At 37.1% G+C, this 24,810-nt stretch overlaps 1 protein-coding gene across 1 annotated transcript; it reads left to right on the top strand.

The window, feature by feature from the left end:
• The first annotated feature begins 2,395 nt into the window (after nt 1–2,395).
• On the top strand, nt 2,396–24,135 carry LOC110020127. The gene is made up of 3 exons (XM_020718117.1): nt 2,396–2,680; nt 22,049–22,723; nt 23,793–24,135. The coding sequence occupies exons 1-3, from the start codon at nt 2,530–2,532 to the stop codon at nt 23,867–23,869; spliced, it is 903 nt and encodes a 300-aa protein (XP_020573776.1). The 5' UTR covers nt 2,396–2,529; the 3' UTR covers nt 23,870–24,135.
• Nucleotides 24,136–24,810: the final 675 nt, after the last annotated feature.

The following is a 24,810-nucleotide window of genomic DNA, read 5'->3' on the forward strand; positions in this document are numbered from 1 at the left end:
TAATAGTTATCCTAATATGCTTTATGCTGTTAAAGGTAAGTCTAAAATTAATCATCCCACTTATGCTGACGATCTCATTATTTTTACTAATGCTAATAAGAAGCCTATTAAGAGAATATGAGATGTTTTGGAATATTTTTAGGCTGTTTATGGTTTAATGTTCAATCCTAGTAAATGCAGCTTCTATGGTGCTAAATGGATCTCTATTAATAAGAAGAATTGGATTTAAGATTTTACTGGCTATGCCAAAGAGGAGCTGCCTGTGGAATACTTGAGTTTCAGTCTTGACAAAGGAAGGCGGAAAAATCATCTTTAAGATAAGATTATTGATAACATTAAAAAAAGAATTATGTCTTGGGATAAATTACTTTTATCATTTGGTGGCAAAGTCACCTTACTTAAGAATATTCTTAATTTTATTTCTCTTTGTACACTTTTTTTTCATGAAAATGCCTTCTTATATTTGTAATAGGTTAGAGAATATTTTTAACAGGTTTCTTTCGGTCGACAAGGATCATAATATCCATTGGATGAGATGGTCTAAAATGTGTAAACCTACCAAATTTGGTAGTTTGGGTTTCAGATCTTTGAATGATTCTATGAAGATCAATTACATGAAGATTTGGGTTCATTTTGGATAGGGCACTTTTTTACGGGCTCGTATGATGAAAAGGAAATATTGTAATTTTATTCATTCTCTTGCCATTACTAGTCATCCTTTGGATTCCTTTGTTTGGTAGGAAATGTTAAAAGCTGCTAAGTGTACTGAGAAGTTTATCTGTTGGGTTATTAGAGAGGGTCTTTGCAGTTTCTGGTTTGATAATTGGATTGGTGAGGGGCCTTTAGTTGATCTTTATGATGGCCCTCATGAAGTTAGTATTAAGATGAAGGATTTATGGTCTAATAACGACTGAGTCTTGTTAAGCTTGCTGATATGACAGACAAAGAGGATTCTTTTTTTTTTCCTAAAATCTCTATCAGTAAGGGGATAGATGGTATTAAAATCAAAAGTACTAGAGGTAATTCTACTTCTTTTACTTTTGATAATTCTCTGAATCATTCTAATGGGATTGATTTGCATTGGGCTTGGAATTCTTTCGTAAAACTTTCTCAATCTTTCTTCTTTTGAAGGTTACTTCACAAAGTCGTGCCTACGGATGATATTTTGAAACTTAAAGGTTAAATTGCCTTCTCTTTGCCTTTTATGTAACAATCATAAGGAAGATATTGAACATCTATTTTCCAATTGCTCCTTTGCTAAGGAGGACTGGAATTTGGTATTTTCTTTGTTCGAGAGGAATTAGAATATGAATTATGTGCAGTTTATTAATGACCTGGTTGTTTTCTAGAGGAATTCAGGTGGTTTATTTTTTTTGCTTTTATCCTTATTGTGGTTTTATGGTTCTTATGCATTTCAAGGACCGAGGTTAAGCATGCTGATAAAATGGTTTCAAAGTTTTCTTGTTTTACTTACATTTGAAATTTCATTTATAATATACTCATATTTGGCAAGTTTAAAAAACCTATTTGTTTAAAGCTAAAGAAGGTTTTTAATAAGTTTAATGTTATGTTTCCTATTTGCTGCAAACCTGTGACAAAGTTGAGTAAGTGGAATAATCCTGAGAAAGGTGTTGTTAAGTTTAATATTGATGACATTTGTAATAAACATTTTGTTGTATTGGCGTTGTGTGCATAAATGATGCTGGTGTTTGCTTACTATGGATCTTTGCGGTTGTTGTGGCCTTTTCCCCATTAGTGTTGATATTTATGCTGTGGTTGCTGCTATGAAGCTTGTGTTAAATTGTGGTTGAGATATAAGAACTACTGTATGATGAATAAGAATATCCATGGTTTAAAAAAATTTTTGCTTTATGTGATTATGTGGAGGTTCAATGGTTTTTTATTCATTGTGAAGGTAATCAATGCTCAAATTGGACTGCGAGAAAAGGTTTGGAGTCCCAAGAGATTAGTTATTCTAATATTTTACCTATGTAGCTTTCACTTTTACTTAAAGGGGATCATATTAATTTAACTTTTATTCGCGTTAATAAGAATTTTAAATTTTGCAGTGTGGGTTGTATAGGTGGCAAACGAGTCCTAGATTTTTCTTTTGTTTACGTGAGTTGTATATTGTAAGTGTGAGTTTTAGTTTGGAACTGTTGGTCACCACCTTCTTGAATTAATTTTTCCATGTAATAAAAATTCCTACAAGATTTATTTGTGAGTTGTATATTGTAAGTGTGGGTTTTAGTTTGGAATTGTTGGTCACCACCCTCTTGAATTATTTTTTCCATGTAATAAAAATTCCTACAAGATTTATTAAAGACAAAACTTAAAAAAATTTTTGGTATAATTCAGCTCATTTGCTGAATTCGTTAGCACTTTTGGAGAGGCTCGCATAGAAATTTCCGCCATGCGGCGCCTTTTTTAAGTGTCTCGCATAGAAATTTCTTTAGGCGGACGGCCGCCTGGCGTCATTGGCTGCTTTGAGCGGTTGACCCGGCGCACGAAGGATCAGCCGGTAGAGAGATGGAGAGTGGGAAACTCGGCACGAAGCCACCGGAAGAGAGAGAAAGAGATAGAGAGGCTCGCCGGAAGAGGTTGTCGGAGCGCAAAACTGACCGTCTTGCCTTCATAACCGGCCATAGCCGAACCCTAGCGCAATCTGAACCACAAGATGGTAAGCTTCCTGTCGGTGATTTCCTCTGAATACTCTTTAAGCTCATACCTTTATTTTTCCATCTCCCATTAAGCTTTTCTAGCCCCGAACATGTACAGTCGTTGAGATTTTCCTTTTGGGGAATGTTTTGAAGGGTTGAGTTGGCAATTTCTCAGAATAGGTTACAGACAATTTTTTGCCAATATTATTTGTTGAATCGAAGACATTGGATGGATGAGAGGAACAAAAATAGAGAGATTCATAGAGGGGTGGTTAAAAGCACAGTAACATAAGTTTTGACAGAATAAATTTAGTAGTATTTTATTGAAAAAATGACCCCTTATCAATAGGTTCGAGGGGTATCTTGTATTAAATTACATGTCCTTCTATGTTTTAATAGGCATGTTATAGGTTATTATGACATATTTTCATATTTGTAACCGACTCCGGTATCCTTTCATATTCATAACTGATGTTAGCAGTGTTTGATATCAATAATTGCTTGAAAAGGGAAATTTAATGATCTGTTAGTTGGTCGGCTGAAGTATTTGGTCGGCCAACATACATTCGATCGGCTGAAAAGTTCTTAATGGAATCCTGAGTAGAGACCCTCCTTTCGTAAGGGTGATCTTAAATCGTCAGTCAGATGTTGTTTCACTGTAATCTGACGGACAACTCTCCTTGGACAAGTGACATTCTTAAAGGATTATAAAGGTATTGTATGGGGTGCCCTTTGGCTGCCTTTGTGAAGAGTTTTAGAATCTGTTAATGGAGCTGCTTATGTATGACTGTCCCTCGGATTAGATGTCACCTATTATTTTCTTCAATTGTACTTTGTTCAGTTGGCACATAGCTCCGACTGAAAGAAACAACATTTAGCAGACATTTTCTTCTTTTGATTATCCCAATGCAGTACTTGGGTATCCATTAAGCGAGACCCGTTGAATTTTCTCGAGATTCGTGCGATCATATTTTTGATGTACCATTCAGTTTTCCGATTCTCTTATTTCTTGAAAGCGATACTTTCGTAAGAATAAGAGAATTAAAGAAAAAAAATAACTTATTTATTGTGTAATGAATGCTTTTAATATTTGAATCTATATGAATTTTCAAGCCCGCTTTCCGTATACATAAAACATGATCAGTACTTTTGTATCATTCTTTCTAGATTTCCTGCCCTTCAGTCGGTTGTTAATAGAAGTAAGTAATGGTGAGCGGCAAGAAACCCGTGAATGAGACAACCATAATGAAGGTGCTTTTAATATTTGAATCTATATGAATTTTCATGCCCGCTTTCCTTATACATAAAACATGATCAGTACTTTTGCATCATTCTTTCTAAATTTCCCGCCCTTCAGTCGGTTGTTAATAGAAGTGAGTAATGGTGAGCGACAAGAAACCCGTGAATGAGACAACCATAATGAAGGTCTTCGGGCTTTTGATCAAAAAATTCCGCCCTCCTAAGGACTCAGGGGAGAAGAAGAAACCTTAGGGTAATCGAACAATAATAAAGAAGCTGAGCAAACAGGGTCAACCGATTGTGGCGACGAGGCCGGAGGGAGAAGTCTGGTCGGTCGACTCGAAGAGACTGGATGGAGGGAGCTGATCGGAGGGAGAGAAGGTGGTTAAACAAGTGGTCTAAAAAAAAGAAAAGGGTGGAGGAAGCGGTCTAGTCTTCTGACTCGATGTCGCTCCATCGTGAGATGGGGAGCAAAGCTGATGTGCACGCTACTGGTGCAATTGTCCTTGCTCCAAATTTGATCCTTAAGCGATCAACTCAACAATCAGTCCAAGTAGCTATAGAGATCCAGTTGCTGCCGCGTGAAGGTGGAGCTCTTTTTTACTTTAGTTGGTGAGACCAGCCAGGTGGTCATCCAACTGCTTGCTGCTGATAGCCTTTGATCGTCTGAGTTGAAGCAAATGATTGATGTGAGAAAACTTTTTTTTCTTTTATTCTGTAGAGCTGTTCCTTTCTCTTTTTATGACGTTAGATTATTCTTGCAGAGGAGACCGTCCATTTTATCGACTCTTTGATCAATCCCTCGTTCCAGAGGCCATCGAGGGATCATCTGTTTTGGCCCATGGCGGAGGCGCATTCGACTGTCTATTACACCCTGGGGATATTGAGAAGGAGACTGACGGTTGGTGAGGATCGCCAGTGTCTCTGGCTCATTGGATGGACGAAACCGTGGACTCCTTTGTCCGGGAAGTTGGTTTGTAGAGGGAGATAATTATATCAGACTTGAAGAAAGAACTAGTGATCCTTTTTGTAGATATGACGGCTCTCCAAACAGAGGTTGCGGCTCTTCAGACGGAGGTGGCGACTCTTTGGATGGAGCTGACAAAGGTCTCAGGCAACAAGTTCAATCCCTCAGATCCGAGCGATGGATGAGAGTGTGGGGAAGTTTATGTTTGAGGGGCATGCGTTGTATGAAAGTCTTTTGAGTCAGGTTCTTGTGTTGTCCGAGTTGGCTGACGACTCATCTGTAGAATATTTCCTGTCATAAATAAAAAATTAATTTATGTGAATTTTGAAAATTTTGCATCATTTCATTTTCTCAAATTTCATGTTGATGTGATGTGAATTTTTAGATATCGAGGTATGGATTTGAGACATTTAGAATTCCCTGTATATCGTATATATAGGGTTAAATGGAAATGGGTTTATGCTTCTTAGATTTTCCTTTGTCTTCCCATCAATCGTTTCTTGTCTCTCCTTTGGTCGGTTTTCTTATAGCGTTTCTATGACTTCCAAATATTCTCCACAAATATCTAGTTAGGTGCCAGTGACCAAAAGGTCTACCCCTTACATCGTTTAATGCGGAGCTCTTGGAAGATACTTTTGTGTACGACACATGTGTAGTGCTCGAGCTGGTGAAGTCGGAGGCAAGGGTGACTGATCATTTCAGTGATGATCTGATCTTCCACCTGGATCAGTTTCAATGGAGACTTCGATTGCCATTCTGTCAGGAGATTTGATCGATTCTTAATTATTACAATCATCTCCTTGTAGATAAAGCCAAACTCAATCGCTATAGTGATGAATTTCGTCATTTACTTGCGACGGATTAAGATCCCGTGGTCTAAGAAGTTGTTTTTTTACATGTTTTCTTTGAGCCAGACAACTACGTCGTATTCGACTCGGCTCGGAAATTCCATTTGATCGATCTGGAAAATAAAATCAAGGATTAAAAGTTCCAGTTCATCTGAGGTGTCTGCGAGGACTGGCGAGAAGGCCGATCGGAGAACCATACAAGAAGAAGGGAGTCCCGCAGCGGGTCTTGAGGCTTGCTACAACTATCACGAGTATACATATGCTGGTCATTCAATGCACTGAACACATGACAGTGAATCGGGTTCTAAACCCCACCCTGTTCAGTGCAATGACTTTTGCGCTATGAGTCGCTACTGATGAGGCGGAGGAGAAGAGGCAGATTAAAAAGGTTGCGTGGTTGTCATGGAAGGAGCCTAGGAACAGGAAGGGCACCTTTTCTACCTCCAAGAGGGAAGGGGAAGAGGAATAAGACGATCAGACAGACAGAACGATCCCAGGTTTGGAATTAATTCATTTTTTTTTCTGAAACCAATTTAGTCATTCAAAATACTGTCACCGGTGAATTGATTTTGATCGAGCGAAAGCCATCTTTGATGAACTTAAGGAATTCGAGGTATGAACACTAAGAGGAGCCGATGCCTAGCATCATTGGATCAGATGTCGAGGGATCCTCCCAGTGGCCATTGATCCAGGGAGCTTCCCTACCATCTTCCCTGGGATCTATTCTTGCTGAAAGAGGGGAAGCCAGCCAACCTTCTCTACGGTTGTCAGCTACACCTGCAGAATGGGATGAAGAGGAAATCCTGGAGGTCAGCCCGACTGATGAGGAGGAGCTTATGCTGGTTTTTGCTCCAGAGTGCAGGTAGGGATTTCCTGAAGAAGAATAACGTCAGAGGAATGTCAAAGCTCTTGCCCAAGATTAACGCTCCTCTCCACTTACCTCCCAAGAAGAGACAGAGGGAGATAAGGATTACCATAGCTCGCCACAGAAGAAGTGGCTGAAGGTATTTCTCAACTCAGACTCCAATTTTTCCCTAATAAACGTCCCGAGGGACTTGTTCCCACAAGCAAGCCCGGGGACTTATGAATATGCCTCGACCATCGCCATTGTACTTTGGTCGGAGGGCCTTCATAAATTCTTGAATAACCTATGGCCCAGAGACCTCTGTCACATGATCAACTAGTATCAGTCGCTCAGACTCGCAAATGTCTTCTTTGAATCTTGAAGTGAGAGGCAAAGCCTTGGAAGCAAAGATGAAGGCCAAAGAGTTCAAGGCATGGGCGAGAGCAGTCGAGGATCGTGCGGCCGTGGCAGAGGCTCGACTTGAGGATGCTGAGGCGGAGCTGGAGATCACATCAGAGTGGTAATAGGAGGAGAATGCTAAGCTGATAGAGCAGATGACTATAATGAAGAGAACGAAATAGTTTTCTGAGACTTAGGTTATACATTTGAAGACAGGTACTAGAGCGGTGATCGACCAATTCATTAGAGTTGGGATGGTTGATTCCAAGTGCCTGATGTTGTCGAGTTAAAAAAGCTCTATGTTCCTTTAGCTTCAAAACACAGAAAGGAGTCTAAGGGAGATAATGTGGTGGACAATGGATCATCCAGCACTCGGCTAGAAGACTTTAAACTTAGAAACTTTTCTTTTTTTTATCAAAAGCAATGGAATCAATGTATAAATTTTTTTTTCAAAAATACATGTAGCGGAACAGTTATATGAATGAGATACAACCTTCTTTAGATTTTTATCTGTGTTGTTTCTTTACCTTTTATGACATGTCGCATTATTCACAAGTTTTTTTAGTCAATTTTGATATGATCTTCACCGACTCAAGTCTTGTAGTGTAACTATCCCTTTCACTTGGTCGTGTTATTATTTTGGACAATATCGATAATTGAGACTTAATTGCTGGGATGATTTGCGCAGTACCCTTCACGGAGTTTGTCGCTATTGGGCATGAAACCATCACCAGCCTTTCACTCGGCGAGTTTTAGAGATAGAATTTCTTTGCTTGAGTGATGAGTGTCAATTTTTTATTTATATGCCGATCAGACATTGTGATGTACTTGTCGATTGTTTTACATTATTGTCAACCGCTTAGACGGCATGCACCACTTGTCGATTTTTTTTTTTGGGTCTCATCTCTCAACTCAAGCAAACATGAGTTTTTGCTTGTTTGACTGGACCCAACTTTTCTTTTAGTCGCACTATTCCCTGTAGAAGGATAATCACCGATACCTTTTTAGGGTGGCTTTTTCGGTACTCTTCGCGGAGATGTTGCCGCTACTATGTGAGGAACCACCTCTGAAATTTCTTTCGGTCAGGACTTGGAAATTCAATTTTGAGATGTTTTGCATTTATGGCCGATCAGGTGTCTTAACTCTGTTGCCAGTCGGCTTCTTAGGATACTCCAGTTCCTCGAGTGTTGTCTCAATGCTAAATTGCATCAACCTCTCAAGTTCCGCGAGCGTTGTTCGAATAATATGTTTGGTTTAAGGAAAGAACTTCTTGAGATCATCGCCACTCCATTTCTAGGGAACCTGTCTCTCGGTATATGTCTTCAGCTTGTAGGCTCTTGAGAAGACTTTTTGAGCGATAATGAATGGATCGTTCCATGTATGATTAAGTTTTCCGATTTATTGCCCTTATGTTGCTGGGTAGGCTTTCTTCAGAACTAGGTTTGTCGGGTGCTAATATTTTCTCTCGGACATTTCTGTTGTAGTATCGAGCAATCCTCTTTGGTTTTTCTTGTCGGAGTGTTGCATTTGTTCAATTTTCTTTTATGAGGTTGAATGCGAGCATCAATCTTTTATCGTTCACCTCTTGCCAGTTGGTGAGGTTTTCATCATCAAATGCGGTGGTTGTGACGACTATCTGGCTACGGTTGTTATACTCCACGAACAACATTGCTTTATACTTTTGGGAAAGCATGTAAGGGATTTGTCGCTGATGATAGTGTCGTTCGGACGACCTATTGGACGAATGGAAGCAGGTTCGACCAATTGCCTTTTGCTCCTTTGACTTTCTTCCTTAGTTGGTTTAAGATTATCTTGTTGGCAGTCTTTGCTTGTCCATTCATCCAGAGATGATGTATATATACAAATTTTAAGTAAATTCCCTATCTTCAGCAAAAATATTTGATCCCTTGATCAACGAATTGTGTTCCATTGTCGGTGACAAGTACTAGTGGAAAACCATACTAATGGATAATGTTTGTCCAGATGATGTTCTGGATGGCATCTGCGGTAATTCGGGCATTGGCCTTTGCTTCTATTCACTTTGAAAAGTAGTCTACAACGACTTAAAAGGAATTTTTTCAACGATGTTGAGCCCCCAAATGAAGAAAGGCCGGAAACTAACAATTGGTTGCAGCTTGTGGGCCGGCTGGTGCTGTAATGGAGCATACTTATGATACTGCTCGCATCCTTGAAATTTCCTTTACATCTTTCATGAGAGTCGGTTGGTCAGAAGTAGCATTGCCTCTTAACACAATTTGCTAAAGTTTTTCCCCTGGAATGACTCCCACATTCGGCACCTGATGACTTCTACCACCTCATTTTCTTTAACTCATCTCAATAGTAGTAAAGTGGTTGATTTTTCGAAAAAGTTTGCCTTCGATTATAGGTTCTTATGTAGCTTTAAACTTGAATCTCCTTGGAACAGTTATTTCTTCAGGGATCTTTCCAGTTTCTAGATATTGGAAGTAGGGATCCATCTAACTCTTTGCATTCTCAGTTTCTACCTCTATGACATATGTTTCCTCAATGGCTGGTCGGAGAAGCCTCTGGGCCATCCTTTCTCTGAAGCAATGCTATTTTATAAAAGGTCGGTTACTTAATTTTCTTCCTGACTGATGTGTTCAATTTTGAAGTCCGCAAATTTCTCTATCTTTGCCTTTGCTTTGTTCGAGTACTTGATCATCATTTTGTCCTGGCTTCGAATTATCCGTTGACTTGATTTAACATCAATTGCGAATATGAATTCACCATTATCTATCAGACAACTATTTCGAAAGCTAGGTGTAGATCGACTATTAGTGCCTCATATTCTGCCTGATTGTTAGTGACTTTGGACTCGAGAAAAAAAGAATGGTAAAGATGTACCCCGATCAAATTACTCAATGCTAATTTGATCTTGCTCTAGCCTGAATCGAGGCTCCATCCATATGCAAGGTCCAGGTTTGGTTGCTAGTAGTAGTTCCTTCGCTCTGTTTGCTTTTTTCGGAGAAGTCTGCCAGAAAGTCTGTTACGACTTGAGCTTTAATCATTGTTCATGGAGTGTAGGTGATGCCGTATTCACTGAGCTCCGCAACCCACTTTAGGAGTCAACCAGAATATTTCGACCGAGTGAGCATGGGTTTAAGAAGGTGGTCATTAATGCCTAATCAAATGTGTCTGGAAATATGGTTGGAGTTTGCGAGTAGAGACAATTAGAGATAATATTATCTTTTTTATGATAGGTTACCTGACCTCAGCGGCTCTGAGAATCCCACTGGTATAGTAAATTAGGAATTGCTTTCCCATTTCCTCCCAAACCAAGATCGAACTGATAGCTTCAGATTCAACTTTCAAATGCAACCTTCGATTTTAGGCTTTGCATAAGCGGTGTTGAAGCTAGTGATTGTCTTATGTTTTAAAATGCTTGCTCACATTCAGTCGACCATTCAAAGCTCTTGGCTTTGCTTAGCGTTTTGAAGAATATTGCACATTTGTCCCCCGACTTTGAAATGAACTGGTTGAGTGCTGCAATCTGGAATATCAGTTTTGCACCTCCTTAGTGTTTCAGTGAGAGGGCATATTCAATAGTGCTTGTACTTTCTCCAAATTGGCCTTGATACCTTCGAGAGTCAGGAGGCTTCTAAGGAATCTGCCCGTTAAAGCACCAAACACACATTTAAGTGGATTTCATGTTATATTTTCTGAGCTTTTGAAATGTATTTTTAGATCGTTTATATGTTGTTCGACCGACCGATATTTGACTAGGATATCATCTACATAAACTTCAATATTTGTTCCTTTTTGATTTGAAAAGATTACATCCATTAAATGCTGGTTAAGTAGCCTCATCAGTCCTTAGCCCAAACGACATTGCATCATAACAATACAGGCCTGTGCTAATGATGAATGTCGTCTTCTGTACATCGGTTGGATGCATCTTAATCTGATGATAGTCAGAGAAAGCGTCCAAGAAGCTCATTACTGAATGTCTGATTGCTGAATCAACCTGAGCGTCGATCCTCAGCAGGGGGTAGCTGTCATTTGGGCAGGTGGAGCTTAGGTTTGCGCACATTATTCACTTGCCGTTTGACTTCTAGACCATGATCATATTGGAGACCCAGGTTGGGTATTGTATCTCCAAAATGTAGGCGGCCTTTTTGAGTTTCAACACTAATGTCATGACTGATTTTCTCATCTTTTGTTTTATCAGTAGGGCGTTTGGATTGATGTTCGAACGATGACACACGACATCAATCAGGATGGCTAACATTTTAGCAGCTGGCGATGCAAAAACACCCCGTTGCTCGTGGAGAGTTTGGATCAATAAGTCTTTGTACTCTGCATCAAAAGTTTCACTAACTGAGAAAAATTTACTCAATTCTTCGTTGGCGTCAGAAATCTCTATAATGACTTCATTGGTCTTGAGGCTTCTATCTCGTTGGTTCTGGATGTCAAACGACTACTGTCCATGTTGCCGAGTGCTCAGTGGTAGCACGTCCGGGACTATTCCAGATTCCCCCAAACGGTAACTATCTCCCCATCACATGAAAACCTTATCGCAATGTGTTATATGGAAACCACGACTCTGAAGTCGTTGAGTGGTAATCGACCGAAGATAGCATTATAAATGGGAGGCGCCTCAACCAACAAAAAGTCCATATCGGTAAACTTATTATCACCTTCCCCCTATGTGATAGATAGCCCAATTATTCTCAAGGTTTCGTTTTGTTCACCAGAAAAATCATAGAGCGGTCCGATCGGTGCCACCAGCTGGTCAACTGATAACTGCATCTTATCGAATGTTGACATGAACAAGATATTTTTTGAATTGCCACTGTCGACCAAATCACTATGCACCTGGTAGTTGTTAATTATTGTCGTGATCACAACGAAATCATTTTACAAATCCGCATCAGTAAAAATAATCGATGGATAAAACTTTTGTTTCGAAGCAAAAACGACTGAACAAAGTTCTCCCTTTTGGAGCCTTTCATAGTCGGCCTTCTCGACAGAGTCTCTTTCCAGGATTGCTGGCATTATCCCACGATGTGCTTAGCATTGGCTTGGATGGTTTCTTCAGAGGCTTTCTTCTGCCTTTGGGTTGATGCCTCTACGCCATGAACTTCCTGAGTTTCTCGGCCTAGATCAACTTTTAGACTAGGTTCCAGAGGTGTCTATACTATTCTATTTCATGATTATGGTACTTGTGGTATTTACAGAACTTGTTTTTGTTTAGGAGGAAAGCTTCGGCTCTCAGTTGGTGGAGCCTTTTTTTATTACTCCTTATCTTGTATAGCTTTCACTAACTCCACCATTGAAATTCTCAATTGAGTGGGTTTCAGTGTTCCTCGGCTGCCCAATGATTAGTCGTTCTACCGACTTCATCACGAAGCGGTCTATTGTCTTCACATTTGGCCCATGCGCCATCCTTCGGCCTCGACCCATCATCTGAGGCGCTCTTATGCGAGTGCCAGTCAAATTGTTCACCTTTCTGGTAATGTTGTTGAACGTACTCCTCCGCCGCGATGTAGTGATTGGTTAACTCCAAAAGTTTAGCTAGGCAGTTGGGTTGTCGTAAACCCATAAAAAATTTAAATCATTCACTCTTTAGCCCTTATGCCAGGGCAACTTGTGCTATTGCTGGCTCCAAATTTCACACTTCCATCATTTCTTTCTAGAACCGAGTGATATATGCTCGAAGGCTCTTATTCGGCCCTTACTTGACGTGCCACAGGGCATGCGAGTTCTTGTGAGCTTCTGGGCTCTAGCGAACTTCGTCGTGAACATCTTCTTGAATTCGCTGAAGGAGGCGATAACTCCTGTCGGGAGGACATTAAAAAATTTCTCAAGTACAAAATGACGAACATTTTAGTGCGTCAGAAATTTTGAGAAAACATACGGCCGACGCAAAGGAGTATGTGGTTGGCCGGATCGCCCTGACCCATGTAGGATTCCAAAGATGGAGCATTGGACTTCTCCGGGGGTTTAGCATCAGAGATCTTCCAAGAGAATGAATTCTCCGCCTATTATTAGACCTCTATTCGCCTGAATCTTGGTCTGACCCTTGGTGTAGACCCAACACCGTCTTGTTACTTGGATTCTTCAATTATTTCTGCCCCCTTGAGCCTTTTGATGGCCTTCGGGTTCAGGTTCTTCTTGAGGGTTTGGTTTTTGAGGAGCCTGTACTCTTCCCTTGTGTAGCGCGCGGGTCAATTATGCCATTTGACTCACTATTTAATCTCGAAGTTCTTGAATTTGTTGTTATAAAAATTCTCTCACAAACTCCATCTCGAGGTTTCTCCCAAATGAATTCATTTTACGCGGCGTGCTCTTCTTCTTGATGATGACATGATTTACGTTCACCGCATATTTTGGGATGTTGGATCTCAATATTGTGTAGATCACACATAAGGTATAGAGAATTTGACGGACGAGAGTAATAGAGAGAGAGAGATTGAAAGAGGGGTTAAGAGCGTAGTAACACAAGTTTTGAGATAGCAAATTCAGTAGTCCCAGGAGTATCTAGTGTAAAATTACATGTCCATCACTGTTTTAATAGAGACGTTACAAGTTTTTATGACACATTTTTACATTAATACCAGACTCTGATATTCTTTCATATTCGTAACTGACGTCAACACCATTTGATATCCATAATTGCTTGAAGATTGACATTTAATGATTCGTTACACATGTCAGTGAGTCGGCTGAAACCTTTGGTCGGCCAACATACATTCGGTTAGCTGGAAGGTCATCGATCGTCCTTCTTAATGGAATCCTGAGTAGAGGGGCTCTCCTGTCGTAAGGGTGAACTTATATTGTTAAGCAAAGGGTATATTATCTTAATTTGACGGGTAGCTCTTCTTAGTTAAGGGGCTTCTCAAAGGATTAGAAAAGTATTCTACATGATGCACTTTGGTCGCCTCAGTGAAAAGTTCCAGAATCAGTTGAGGGAGCTGGTTATGAATGAGTGTCCCTTAGATTATGTGTCATGTATTCTTTCATTTGGCCATGCTTCCGTTTAATCGGTTCATAGTTTCAACCAAAGGAAACGATACTTGTTGTTCCTTTTTTTAGCTATCCCAATGCAGCACTTTGATATCCATTAAGCGAGACCCATTGAATTTCTTCGAGATTCGTGTGGTTATATTTTTTATGTACATAATTGAAGTTTTTATGTATAGTTCTTTGAATTATAGTGGTTTCTCTCGGGGGGTTCTTTGTCCTACTCATTCTCAATCCAGGGCCTATCTCTAAGAACATGATCAGGTGGTATAGGAGCTGTCATAAAACTTGTTTAGTGACCATTCAACATAACTTTGCCTTGGCCAAATGATCTGTTATGTTAGATGTTAATACCTCTTTTGTTTGTGGGAAGGATAGTAAACTTATCTAGGTACTTTAGTAACTGATGAAAAGTGATCCAGAATTTGAAGGCTTATGAAACCTGTAGAAATTATCGATGGGTTAGGTTTCTAGGGAGGGATTGATTCTTGTAATCTACCCGAGAGGAGGAATATGATGAGTCAGCAGCTTTGCTTCTTGGAACCCCTGCCTTTGGATTTAATCAGATGCCATGGAGAAAGAGAAACTCTGTTATGCCCCTTGATTTAGAATTAGATAGAGGGAGAGAGATTGAGGAGAAATAACATTCAATTGCTGAAGCTTAATTTTTTATTCTTAGGCCTCCTGTTTATATAAAACTAAGAGTCAGTTCATTTTTTTCACCATCATAACTAAGTGCATTAATTTATGAATTTTTGTCCTTAATTTCTTTCATTCAATATTCGGATACTCATTAATCATTAGAATACTACCTTGGATTTCTCCCCAAGGGCTCGTCGAGCTAACTTTTTGGTTATCTAATCTCCTATTCTATTATAAACTTGACTGTGTTTAGCAATAAATTCATGAACAAGTTCCTATAGCGAGCAAGTACAGCAAAATATAGAAACAAGATAAAAATTTATGGTGGTTTGGTTGTATCTCGAGCTAATGTCCACCACTAGGCTCTTGGGACTTCTAATAACCATCTTTGCCAATTGTGAATGCCAAAGTCAATCAGCTTGAAATTCCTAGTTTTCAAGGATATTAAAATTAAATATATGTGAAAATTAAAATCTCAAGACAAAGCTCAAGCCTCAAAAGATCGTGAACACTTCTAACGTACACCTGAAAGAGTTTATGCAAATGAAAGCTCAAGTGGTGAAAGAAAGAACCTAAGCACAAGAAGCATAGATAAGAAAGGTCAAAGTTTTGAGCTTAGAGTGGATATTGGAGCAAGGGCTCAGGGATTAATATAATCAATGCTTTTGAAGATTTAAGCTTTTTGTAGATGAGATGGAGCCAAGTTGAGATGGATAGGCTGCCCAAGGAAATGGTGGCAAATTCAAATTTAATCTTTTCAATGAGAGCATCCAATGCCTTAATCCAATTAAGTTTGGAAACTAAAACAAGTTAGTGGCTATGTAGTTCCTTAACCAATAGATATGAAGATTCTTTGAAATAAGGTATCAAAAATAGTGATTCAGGGACTTTATGAGCAGCGAAACCATGGATAAAAAAACTATAAAAAGCGTAAAGTAGTGATTCTTGCTAATATTTGATTGGTCAGAACTGACCTGCCTCAAAATTGACTGTTCAGCGAAGTCAGGGAGTTTGGGGTGAGTTTTCTTAACAAGTGATTGAAATTATATGATTAATGTCATTCATATTTTTATCCCAACTACCTAAAGAAGTTATCTAATAATTTTATTTTTTTAAAACTTTTTGGTTTATATATGGCCATTTTTAGAAAGTTTCCAAACATTTCCTAAGACTAGAAATAAGTGATATTTATGCACATACCATTGAAATTTTCATTGTTTAGAAAACTAACATTCAATTTTCAAAATTAACTATCGAATTCTTGTATTTATGCGTGCAATTCCAAACCACTGAGACATCATTGGAAGAAAAAAAAATATGTATGATTTCATTATGCTTTATGAGATTTAAGTGATTTTATTTAATAGAGGCACTTTAATGTTAGTTTTCTGAATGTGTAAGATGTAGATGTTATGTAAGAAGTTGCCCCCATAAACTGTACAACTAGAAGTCTACTTGGACATGTTTAGGATATTTTTCACCTTTAGAATAATCATTTTTAACATGTTTAGATGCCTCATCTTTTTCTTGAGAAAACTTAGCTATAAAATTTGAGACACATGGGTATTCTACTTATTTTAGTGTTTACACTTGCCAAAATAACATTCAGTTCAATAGCAATTTCTTCAAGAGTATTGCGAAGGAACTGTTAAATTTTCTTACATTTGTGATAGAAATTTTGGAGGAATCACCACTCATAAAGTTCATGGTTATTTGGTCATAGTCAAAGAACCCTAGATCTTTTTGATATAGTGGGGTTTCAAGCATTGCTTGCTCTGAGCTCAATTTCTAGTGCAATTACATTCTATCCCATTTTAACTACCTTCAGCAATGCTGCCTTGTGAAACTTACATCCTTAATTTAGTTTAAATATTAATTGAAGGCAATTTCACTAGCTTGCAAAAATCTTTGGAAAACTTTAAAACCTCATTAAATTTAGGTGCAACAAAGTGAATTGTCCAAAAATTAACAAAATTATTCACATTTAAAAAAGCAACACTTGATGAGCCTTTTGTTGGAGATGATTTCACTCTTAGTAGGCTTGGATTAGAAGTTTTGAATCTCTTGCTCTCTCTTTCATAGTAGGGCTCACTCACTCTCCAATATTAGTAAATAACTTAAGGAACATGGATCAAGGCCTTGAACTATTGAATCAATTTTTCAACGGCCCTCAAATTGTAATCCTTGTACTTCTCTATAGTGTTTTTAGACCCTTTTTAATTTTCCACTATTTTTTGATTTATTCTTATTTCGTAATGCTTATTGGATATGAATATATACCTCTCCTCTTCTCTAAAGAAAGAACAATAAAATTTTCATTGTTTTCTCTATTGCTTTACTTTCTATATAGCATTAGAGCGAGATTAGAATTTTTTAACTATTATTTTCTCTCAACTGAAATATGGAAATATTTAAGAGATTTGAGAGTTTTTTTGTTACTAAACTTTTTAGTATTATTTTTAAAACTAAGAAAATGCATGCGGAGTTAAGGAAGTGTATTTTGGTCCCTATTTTTAAAATTAAAGGTGATGCACAAGATTATGCAAATTATAGATGAATTAAGTTGATGTGACATACTTTAAATTATGGAAGAGAGTAATTGATCATAGATTAAGACGTGATACAAATATTTCTCATAATCAATTTGGATTTATGTCTGGCTTGTCTACTATGGAAGCTATACATTTATTGAAAGGTTTGATGGGGAAGTACAGAGAGAGTAAGGAGGATGTATATATGAATTTTGTTGTTTTAGGACAAGCAATAAGGTCCCGATAGATTTCTTTTTGCAGAGTTCTAGAGAAGAAATGTGTTGATATGATGGCTTGTCTACTATGGAAGCTATACATTTATTGAAAGGTTTGATGGGGAAGTACAGAGAGAGTAAGGAGGATGTATATATGAATTTTGTTGTTTTAGGACAAGCAATAAGGTCCCGATAGATTTCTTTTTGCAGAGTTCTAGAGAAGAAATGTGTTGATATGACTTATATTCAAGTCATTAAAGATATGTATACTATAGTTGTTACTTGTGTTCGAACAGGAGGAGAATTGACTAAGTATTTTCCTATTTCAGTTGGATTACATCAAGGATCTTCTTTAAGCCTATTTCTTCTTTAAACCTATTTCTTTTTGCATTAGTTATGGATGCTGTTACTGGACATTTACAGGAGGTTGTACCATTGTGTATGATTTAGTTGTTGATATCCTTCTTGTGGATAAGACTATAGAAAGAGATCAGAAAAAACTTGAATGATGCAGGTCTACATTGGAGTCTAAAAGCCTTCATTTAAGTAGATTTAAAACTGAATACATGTAATGTAATTTTATTAGTAGTAGCTTTAGTGACAGTTGTAAGTATGGGTGATGAAATTATTAAAAGTTGTGAATATTTTAGATATTTTGGGTCTATTGTTCAAAATGATGATAGATGACGATGTTATTAGTAGAGTTCAAGTTCGTTGGTTGAAGCGGATGAATGCATCAGACCTATTGTGTGCTAGAAAAGTACCGCTTAGACTTGAAGGAAAATTTTATAAGATGGTAGTGAAACCTGCAATGCTTTATGATGCAGAATGTTGCAGAATGTTGTCCTTTGTTGTCCTTTAAAAGAGAAGCATAAAACAAAGTTAAGTGTTGCTGAGATGAGAATGCTTAGGTGGATGAGTGGCTTGACACTTAAAAGACAGTGCGAAATGAATATCTCCGTGATAGGGTTGGTGTAGCTCCAGTGGCGGACAAGATTAGAGAGTCATCTTAGATGGTTTGGTCACATTAAACGTTGACCATCTGATGATCCGATTAGGAGATTAAATGTTTTAGATTCAACTTATGTTAAGAAAGGCACTGGTAGACCTAAAAAGACTTGGGCCTGTTCTATAAAAAATTATCTTAATCAATTAGTGTTAAATTAAAATGTCGCTCAATCGGACACAATGGAGAAAAAGGATCCATGTAGCCAACCCTACTTAGTGGGATAAATGTTTGTTGATGTTATATTAGTTTCTTTCTCTATTGTTAGGGTTTCCCACTTCTAACCTTATTCCCTTTTTCGGATTCTAATTTTTTAATTACCATATCTTGGTTTTTTTAATTTCCTTCAAATGAATCGATTCTGATTAATTATGAAAACCAGCCAAGGGAGAACTTAAAGAATTTCAAGCATCTTATTGCTTGAACGGGAAAATATATTTTAATTGGCTCAAATTTGTGAAGGCCCTTCTAAAAGGAAAGAGAAGGATCTAAGCCTTTATGGATTCATTTTTGGAGCCCACAGAACCAAAGTTGATATTTTAAGCAATTTATTCTATTATCATGATAGAGAAAAATGCCAAAATAGTCCTCTGACTATTTACTTGGAGCCATTTTAGACCCAGAGTCTATAGAAGTGCAAAATTAGTCCCAAGTCTCTTTAATATTGTCATAAATAGACCACAAGGAGGACTATTTTAGCTTCCTTTAAAAGAGTTTGGAGACTGAATTGACAATTTTATAGAATCTGGGACTAAAATGACTCCTGACAAAAAGTCAAGGGATCATTTTGACAATTTTTGAACCATGATATATTTTTGGAACACAATTTTTCTTTAGATTAGCGGGCCATTTATGTTTCTTTCTGCTGTAAAGGTGATTTGAGTCACAATCAAGCAAACTTACTTAAAGGTGAAAATGCTGCACTCTTCCACGGGTTACCACCATCAAACAAGACAACTTCCCTATTATTGAATAGTTTAATGCCATGAAGGTTCATTGGTGGGAATTGGATTATTACTAAGATATGAAAATTTCATGATATGAGAATAAGATGATCCTCAAAAAATTTGTGGTGGGAGAATTTTTGAGCTCCATCATGACTCAACATTGAACTTGACTAAACTCAAATTCATTTCTTAAATATAAAATTATTTTTCTTTGAATGAAGTATTCTCTCTAGTTGAGCTGAAAAAAAGAAGAATGATGATGATTAATGATTTCACATTTGATGTATCTATCATAACAACATCTGCATCTTAATATAAAGGACTTTCTGTCGTAGAACATTCTCCAAAAGGATAAAAATCCTCTTTCAACGATAATCTCTGGTGCAACCATTACAAAAAAAATAAAAAAATAAAAAAGACAATTAAAGACATCCTGAAAGCTCTATGGAAAGTTCCATGGCTATGGAGAAAACAAAGATGAAATTAAAAAATAACATGCTTGCTTAATGGAGTTAGAATGATTCATCTTAGAATAAATTGATAAACTATAAATTTTTTTCAATTTTTTGGAAAAGCCATCCAAATTTTACTTTCTCATAATGGTACCATATCTATTTTTTATATTTTTTATGTCTCAAATAAATCTTTCCTTCCTGGATCCTAGATTTAAGAGCTACTGATTGCATGACAGATTCTGCCAATATATTTCACAATTATAAATCTATCCAAAAAATGGAAAATCCAAGAACTATAGATGCATCTTTAATAACCATTACAGGAAAGGAAAATATCTTTTATTTCTCTCAGCTTAATTTTTAATAATATATTGCTTGTTTCACATATCGTCATTCCATGTTATGTTTATTAGGACCTTACTAAGTAGATGATTGGGTAAACTAGTGAAAATGATTTAGTATTTTTCCTTGAGCATTGAGATTTGCTGTCATTTTCCTTGGTTATCATCTAGACAAACTATTATAGATTAAGTACCCAATATCTCCAGAGCTACAGTACTTTTATATTGATTTGTTTTGATATGTTGGGATCTTTTGTAATCTCCAATATCTCTGGAGCTATTGGTTTTGTTATCTTTATTAATGATTGCACTAGAATGTTATGAGTATATTTAATTAATTAAAAATTTGATGTTAGCACTATACTTTATATATTCTTAGTCATGATAAAAAATCAATTCAACTTTAACATCAATTTTTTTTTGGATTAATAATAGCTGTGATTATTTTAATCATACATTATCTTCTTTTTATTCAAAAAGGATGTTATCTATGAATTTTTCCAACAGTCTCCAACAAAATGGAATTATAGAAAGCAATCACCATTTTTGGAGTCATTATGACACTTCTATTTTATAATCACAACGTAATGATATTGATAAAAAATTTTCTAAGATCTACCTATTTAATTAATTGAACATCTTCCAGAGTAATTTATTTCAAAGTCTTTTAAATTACTAAGTAGTGTTATAGCTTATATTCATATCTATAAAAAACAGAGGAGAAACTTTTATCTAAGATCTCTTATGTGTGTAGATATTTTATCATACAAAAGAGATACATATGCCACCATTCACTCACAAAAGACTCCTCACTTAACTTTTTCATTCAAACTTATCCTCAGTGGAAAAATTATCAATTCCAAGTTTAGTTTGATGTTATTTTTCATCTTAAAATTCCTGCAGCCCAAAATTCTATAAATAAAAGTTTTGTATCAGTCGTGCCCCTTAGGTCTATATAAAAATGAACACGCCTGGTAGATCTCTAACAAGCCTAGAATTCGGAGTCATTATCAAGTAAATGTTGAACAACTCATGAATGCTCATTTATATTTCATCTCCTAGTAAATTTCATTTCCTAAAATTTCTCTCTCATAAACTTTTCTAACCTAACACTAACCTCCATTTTCATTTCATAAATTATGCTTAAGGCACTTGAAAATATAATATGGAAGGAGGTTGTGACAAAAGAGATGAATGTCATGAGAGATTGTTGAATTGCTAAAAGAAAATATATAGTAGAATGCAAATGGATCTTCACGGCCAAATGCAAAGCATATTGGAGCATGAAAAATACAAAATTAGATTGGTGGCAAAAAATGATATACTTAATCGTATGAGATTGATAATCGAGAAATATTTGCTATTGTTGCAAAATAAATTTTTTTGTTGTATCCTCAGATGCAAATTGTGGTTGTCTAACAATAGTAAGATGCAATTTTTTTTTTCTTTATGGGGACGGTGCATGGGGGTTGGGGAAAGTTCCTGCCAGAAGGCTTGGATTCTTGTGAGGGGCATAACAAATTTTGATCGAAAGGGGGCTGTTAACGATATCGAATGGATGTTCCTACCTTACAATGTAATTTTGCTCCTCTTTTTTTATATAGAAATTTCTTTTGGCCAAAACAAAAATAGTCTCCAGAGGTGTCTAACTTGGTCTTCAACTTGTCCGAGCCGTCAAGCAATTACTTATTCATTCTCATGGTATTGTTTGATTAATGAATCCCCAATATTTCATTTTGTTCAGCTCCAGACAGTTTTCTTCCTTCGTAATGCTTCATTTGTTTAGTTCAAGGTTGTGTATCCAGTTTCTTTCTTCAGATGGCTGTAATAATTGAGCGAATTTATTCATTTGTTACATTTCGATTTTCTAATGATTTTAGCCCTTTTAGTGTGATCTTTTATAATTATTTGTCCAACCAACAAGTACTAAAAATGGCAAATGATGTTGCCTGAACTTTTTTCTTGAATAGCTGCTTCTGAGCAGGACATCATCGCTACAGAAACTCCCAAACAGTTTCATAGTGAAGATAGTGTTAGCAATACGTTAGAAAACAGTAGTAAGCAAGAACCAGATTTGAAGCCTGACCCAGGCCGTTTCCACAAGTTTGGGGTGGAGAAGGAAAACCCTCCAGTGGAAGCAAATTATGTATCTAGAGAGCAGAAAAATGAAGTTGTATCTAATGAGCACAACAGAACTACGAGAGGAGAAACTATATCTGGTCATGGCGGTCCTGGAGCCACAAATGAAGCTCAGAATGTGATTTTCACCATTTTAACACCTCGAAATATCAGTCATTCCGTTATAGCAACCGAGAATATTCGTCTCCTCTTCTCCTTTGTCATGGCCATTTTAGTGATTTTGTCATACAATGGTTTTATGATTGGTGTTAGGCTTGTGAGCAGTATCATCAGCTTCAGACCACTTTTCTTGGTGCTTCTTAATGATGTAGCCATTATTCTTGGGTGGGTGTTCATGAACCAAGGGATCAACCAGAAACCTGAAAATGATACAAGTAAGATTGTGCTTGAGGATGGGGGATGGCCAAATCAGTTGAGCAAAATTTTGGAGGTAGGCCAGGTACTCCATAAAATTCTGGGTGCTGCTTTCATGGATGTCAGTATTTGTGCAATCTTCATGATATGTGGTATGATGGCTTAATATTTTTGCTTCTTTTTTTTAGGCTTTTCATTTTGTTTATCCTAATTTTTTTTTATTATTACAAAAACAATATTTTGCCTTTTGTGGCTACCTTTTTAATTATTTTGCTGTCTGTCAGTTAAATATTTATTGTCATATTTGATCCTTTTCTATTATTTTTCTGATGGTATGAAATTAGCATATTAAAGGTAGCGATTAATGACATTTGTTTTAGAAGTTTCCTAATATTTATGAATTAAAAAGGTTCTTATACATCTGTTGAATCACAAAATATATGGGCCTGGTGCTAGTAAAGTTGGTTTAATTGACAAAGCACCAAATAGTTTATGTTTTGACTATGGTTTAGAAATTCGGACCGGACCAGCCGGTTCGACCGTGAACCGACTATAGGTCCAGTTCTAGTTGGCATAAAAAACCCCTCCCGCATATAATTGCTCAGAAGAAGGTTGAACCGGCGGTTCATCCCTTGAACAGGCAAACTGGCTCCGGTTCAAGAATAACCCACATACAAAGCAGTAGAATAAAGTAGTCAAAATTGAAAATCAGATCAGACATTCAACTGGTAGAATAAGAGGTTCTACCAGTTCAAGGTTCAAAGTTCGGTTGACAGACATTTACATACGTATCACCCAATTTATGTATTTTATGATTTATTGGGTCATCCAGGGTTCAACTCCGGTTCAAACTTTGAACCTTGAACCCGTAAATTCTTCTACTGGTTGAATGTCCGGTTTGATTTTTATTACCTTAATTTTGACTACTTTTTTCTACTGCTTTGTATGTGGGCTACTGTTGATTTCTTAAATGTGATGCTATTGCAAATGAAGCTGTACTTGGATGCTGTTAGGGCTAAAACTATGATCGTTGTTTGAAAAATTTTGCTTGTTGAATGCTTTCTATAGCTTCAGAATATAATCTATGGTTTGCCTAAATTGTTATCATAACTTTTTATCATAACAATACAACGAACTGTCCATAGATTTAAAGTTTTCATTAAATTTTTTTTATGAATCATATTGGGAAATATCACTTTGAAGAATTCATTTAAAACTCAGAATACCAAGGCAACGCTGGATCTGTGCAAGTGGGGAGACAACAATTCAAGCCCATTGAGGTGACACGCCTGACATAGTCTCTTCTCCTTTTATATCTCAAGCGTTCCCCTAGAGAAGTTCAAGCTTTCGGTGTTGGATGCATATCAAGGTTCGTTGGATCCCAATAACCACATTACCTCATTCAAATTCGCAATGTGTATGTTGAAATTCTCAGACGCATTTAAGTGTTGCCTTTTCTTCACTACCCTGAGGTCTTCAACCCTAAAGTGGTTCAACTCGCTCTCGACTGGGAGTATCAGTGGCTTTTTGGACTTCCGAAAACACTTCTTGGCATTGCAAGCTATCGTGTACCAAAGAAGAGTGTCAGGCCTTGTGACAGCTAAAATAAGGACAGAATGAGAGTGTGTGCTCCTACATCCTGCGATTCCAAAGGGATATGCTGGATGTGGGACCTCTGAGCCCACACGACACAAGGACCCTTATGCAGGTCATGAGGTTCGAGAGGTTTCATTATGAACTTAGCTTATACGTAGGGTTTGCTCGAATTACTAAAAATATATGTTAATTATTTTCAATTTTACTTTTATTATGTTCTCCTCTATTCCTTGAGTCCAGAGGTATTTTTATTTTATTTTTGTGATTTTTATTTCCAATGTTATGAGTTTTTGAAGTTTATTGGGATTTTTTAGATTTGATTAATTCAGAAAACTTGAATTTTCCACTTAACCTAGTCAGCACGGGTCATCCTCGATGCAGGTGAAAGCCCAATATCTTCCACTGATTGGTTGCACTTTCCACGTAGATGTGCCCTGTCCCACAGTTTGGTATTTCCCTCCTCCACTGTTTTGTGGTCAAACTTGATCTGTGTCGTTCGTTTCTAAGACACGGAAACAGAAGACAGGTTCATCGTCCCCATGGGATAGTGAACCGGGAACCATTCGTGTTCAAACCCTAATATCTAAAAACTTGATCTTGACTTTTAATATGCAATAGTATAATGTTCTTCACTTATCTTTCC

This window comes from Phalaenopsis equestris, unplaced genomic scaffold, assembly GCF_001263595.1.
Source record: "Phalaenopsis equestris unplaced genomic scaffold, ASM126359v1 Scaffold000092, whole genome shotgun sequence".
Taxonomy (NCBI): Eukaryota; Viridiplantae; Streptophyta; class Magnoliopsida; order Asparagales; family Orchidaceae; genus Phalaenopsis; species Phalaenopsis equestris.

Excerpts from the sequence above, each read along its gene's own strand:
- LOC110020127 (XM_020718117.1), top strand. The coding sequence starts at position 2,530 with ATGGAGAGTGGGAAACTCGGCACGAAGCCACCGGAAGAGAGAGAAAGA. Across the intron at positions 2,681-22,048 it reads GCAATCTGAACCACAAGATG|CTGCTTCTGAGCAGGACATC; the intron begins GTAAGCTTCCTG and ends TTTCTTGAATAG. Across the intron at positions 22,724-23,792 it reads TGCAATCTTCATGATATGTG|AATACCAAGGCAACGCTGGA; the intron begins GTATGATGGCTT and ends TTTAAAACTCAG.